The sequence below is a fragment of the Scophthalmus maximus genome, unplaced genomic scaffold (assembly GCF_022379125.1).
Source record: "Scophthalmus maximus strain ysfricsl-2021 unplaced genomic scaffold, ASM2237912v1 un_1, whole genome shotgun sequence".
In the NCBI taxonomy this organism is placed as follows: domain Eukaryota; kingdom Metazoa; phylum Chordata; class Actinopteri; order Pleuronectiformes; family Scophthalmidae; genus Scophthalmus; species Scophthalmus maximus.
Genome location: NW_025917010.1, coordinates 143,036 through 147,359, shown reverse-complemented (window position 1 = coordinate 147,359; position 4,324 = coordinate 143,036). Strand labels below are relative to the sequence as shown.

The 4,324-nt window shown below is 46.4% G+C and overlaps 1 protein-coding gene across 1 annotated transcript; it reads left to right on the top strand.

Annotated features, from left to right (window-relative positions):
* Positions 1-205: 205 nt before the first annotated feature.
* LOC118298859 lies at positions 206-4,087 on the top strand. The gene is made up of 7 exons (XM_047330424.1): positions 206-478; positions 1,009-1,124; positions 1,285-1,428; positions 1,822-1,918; positions 2,013-2,383; positions 2,479-2,783; positions 2,866-4,087. Coding segments are annotated over exons 1-7 (1,308 nt in total). The 3' UTR covers positions 2,868-4,087.
* Positions 4,088-4,324: the final 237 nt, after the last annotated feature.

The window sequence follows — 4,324 nt, the reverse complement described above, 5'->3', positions numbered from 1 at the left end:
ATGTAGGAATATATCTCACTTATCTGGGGAATGTCAGCATCTGCACTTACATTCCCCAAATGAGTGAGTTGTGAATGAAAGTCAAAAGATACGGCTCCAGAGACTAAGTAAATAATTTAATTATTTCCAATTAGTTAGGTGAGCATTTTTTGCACAATTAATACAAACACAATCAAGCACGCCATAGTCTATATTTAGGCAAATGATGTATCTTTTGGCCGCCCCCCGGAGCTCACGGGAGGCCCCCCCAGGGGCCATCGGCTCAGCCCACGACCCGCTGCCCGGGAGTCGGGGGCCGGTGAGAGAGAAAAAGAAAACCGGCAAAGTACGAGCTCTGGCCATCGCCGCACGCCCAGTCACGGAGCACCGCAGCCCGGGCCGGGCCGTCGGAGGCCGTCGGCTCAGCCCACGACCGGCTGCCCGGGAGTCCGGGGCCACATTGGCTCTGGGAGGAACCAAACCATCGTCACGCAGCAAAGTGCGGGCTAACCCTAACCCTAGCTTTTGAGTTAGACCAATTGTGTCTTTTTTAGTTTGTACATTACATGCACCTTATTTATTCAACCTATTATTAATTAACCTATTATTATTCCTATATTAACCACATTATCCTTAATGCCTTTTTTTTCTTTTTCCAGGAAACCTACATACAGGCATTATCTGCTTTGCCCATTTTGTCTTAAAACACAAGAGACCCTGTCATGCCATCTGCGGAGGGCATGCTTGAAGAACAGGACTGAAGCAGCCATCGAAGCCGTGGTTGAAAAGGCCAAGTTGGACGTTGTGGACCTCCTGAAGAATGGCAGGGCTTTTAGTTATGCAGTTATTAAATTATGGCAGATGCAAATCCAATCCAAAGGTTGGTGGCTTCCGCAATACTTCTTGTTCAATCAGAGTTCACAGAATTCCTGAGAGGTCATGTCTGAAATAAAACAGTTATGACTAGAAGGTAATTTAACATGATCTCTTTTATTTTCAGTATGAAAATGTTGCTTGGTATCTCTACAGGCACCATCCCTGCAGTTTGTCAATGACAGAGAGAATATCGGACAGTACCTCCGTGACCTCTCTGAGGCAAAAATGAAAAAGAGAACACAGCAGAATTACCTCAAGAGCTTGAAACGGTTGGTAGCAGTTTTTTATTATGATGTCAACAGTGTAGTAACTTGTTAGTAAAGTACCCTTTCAGCCAAGCTTCTGTATTTTGTTTTCTGAACCTTACTCAGCAGCATGAGCGGTTGTTAGTACATGCACATACTTAAATCCTCTTACTTCCTCTGACAGATTCTCGGTTTTCCTCACTGTCCAAACCAACCTGAGAAATGAGGATTTGCCACTCCATAAAGAGTGCCAGTACTTCATTGCCTTCAATGATTCTTTGCAGCACATCCTTGCCAAGCACTCAAAGAAAGAGATCACCCAAAAGAGGTTTGTACCCATATAAATGGTGAAGAACTGGTAGTCCTCTCTCTGCCTGCTGTAATATGATTTGTTAATAAATTTGATATTTTTTTCTCGTAGGCACAGCATGTTGATTGACGTGTTGTCAACAAAAAACTGCTTGGTTGTACTGGAGGCTGCCAAGAAGGAATTCTTGGCAGTTATAGGTAAACTGTCTGACAGTAGTTCTGACACCCTGGAGTCTGTCCAGAACATATTTGTGGTGTACTACCTCGAGGCTGTAGTACATCTACAAACTCCAACGACCGGGCGTGGTGGAGCACATGACTGTGAGTGTTTCTGTGTTATGTTGGTCTGCAGTGGTAAATTTCCCCCTGATATATTTGTCATTAACTCTACTAATTAATGTGTTATCCTCAGGAGAAAATGTGATTCGCATTCCATAATTGGGGTAAAGGAGCACAAGACAGCAGCACAGCAAGTGGCCGTGTTTACCCTGTCAGAGGAGGAGGAGCATGTAAGTTCATCACATTTCCTGTCAGAACCTGTCAGAATATAATTTCTGTTAAAGCAGAAAGTAATCTCAATTCCCTTTTCTCCTCTGCCAACAGTGGTTGGATGTGTACTACAGACTGGTGCGGCCACAGCTCCTGAGACCCACCAGGAAACACAAGAGGGATGTGGAGGACGAGATGGATGGAGAAGAAAGATTCTTCCTTTCCACCGCAGGGAGGCAGATCCACAGTGCCTCCAAGGACCTGCACCGGTTGCACACAAGGTACAACCTCCCGTCAGTGACCAGCCAGATGGCACGCAGAGTCTTTGAGACGGCAGCTAAGAGCCTGACAGATTCTGAAAAATCAATGGTGGCCGATTACCTGACCCATTCCAGCGCAACAGCGGAGAAGCATTACCGCGTTAAGACGAGTGGACATGCTGTGACGGCTGCTGAGATTATGAAGGACATGGGTGGTTTCTCAAGGTGAGCATTTTTTGCACAATTAATACAAACACAGTCAAGCACACCATCATCTATATTTAGGCAAATGACTTATAATCTTTTTCTTATATTTGTAGTTCTGATTCTTCTGGGGAGGATGCCATCCCGGAACCTTCTGGGGAGGGTACCAGCTTTGAGTCTTCTGGGGAGAGTACCAGCCGTAGTACCTGTAGCACTGCCGGTTCTGCTACTGCTGTCAGATCTTCGTCAGAATCGGAAAAAGAAATTCAGGCGTCATTTCAAATCCTACTTACGAAATATCCCGTGACAATTGATGGGCCAAAACCAAAACGGGAACTTCTAAAGGGTGTGTCTTGTTGGCGAAAGTTTTATGAGCGTTGGGAGAAGAGGCAGTTGAAACTGCTACAAGAATGTGTCCACTGTGAGTATTTTCTTTCCATATTTAACATTATGATTCAAAGTTGTAAATTATCGTCTTCATGAGTAACACACCTTTTTTAAAGGAAACTTCCCTTGGCGTCAGCCAACACATAACCAGCTCGAAGAATGTGTTGCAAAGCAGGCATGGGCCGGTAAAACTGGTAGCCAACGACTTCTTGTGAGGAGGACTCCCGTAGTCTGCCAGGCATCAGCCTTCAGACATTCTGTTGCATGTCCCAGACCTGGTGAAATGTAACTGAATTGTCTTGGCCAGCTCTGCCTCGATCTTCATCTGAATTCAGTGTAGCCGAATTCAGATGAGGGATTTACTTCGGGGGTGCCCCGGGGTCGGGGCCGAGCCGGGGAAGGTGTCTCCATGTTCCTGTGACGGAGCCCCCGTCCACGGGACCGCATTATGTCCCCCCAGATGAGGGATTTTGGATTTCGCGATTAACAAGACGAAATAACGTTATGACATTACGTCTTGTTTTGGTCAACGAAAATGAAGAGACATTTTAGCATATTTTTTATTTTATAAACCACATTTAGTCATGTTTTAATTCGTTTACAATAATGCATTATATATTTAATTAACGTTATCGTCACATGACCAGCATTTACGTTGCGTCTCGTCTCATTTTTATCACGGCGAGGAGGGTGAAGAGGAGGAAAGGCTTCTGCTATCGGGTGTTAAAGATGACTTCCAACCAGCACGGGCAGCTACTGATGAATTGTCTTGTGTAGCATTGGCCCCAGCACTGGTCGTCGCCTTTTGGTGTCGAGGCATAGTTCATCTGTCGGACGATCTCTGCGAACAGTTAGTTCGGTCATCTGGTGCTATGACGTAGTCACACGTCACATGCGGTGTCAGGGGGATTCGAGCCCGGGTCCACGGCATGAGGGCAGCGGCGCTATTCACTGAGCCAGCCGACGCCCAATATTTTTTTTCATATCTTTGTTTGCCCCATTTTTATTTTTATTCACAGAGCTGCATTCTTATTTTAATTGAAGCTGCTATCCCTCTCTAAACACTTTCATGCTTTATTGATATTGCCATCTGGTATGGTGCTGTCACATACTGTCCCTCCATCCATCGTCTACCCACTTAAGGGTCACGGGGGACTGGAGCCAATCCCATGGGCAAGAGGCGGGGTACAGCCTGGACAGGTCGGGTACAGCCTGGACAGGTCGCCAGCCTATCGCAGGGCCACATGCAGAGTCGGACGACCATTCACTCTCACATTCACACCTACGGTCAATTTAGAGTCTTCAATTTACCTAACCCAATTCTGCATGTCCATGTCTTTGGACTGTGGGAGGAAGCCGGAGAACCCGGAGAGAACCCACGCATATACGGGGAGAACATGCAAACACCACACAGAAAGGCCCTGGTTGCTTTGAACCGGGACTCGAACCTAGAACCTTCTTGCTGAGGTGACAGTGCTAACCATTACACCACCGTGCAGCCCCTGTCACATGCTGTGTCAGAGGGAATTCTGGGATCTTGCTCTGATCTGGTATGGTGCTGTCACATGCTGTGCC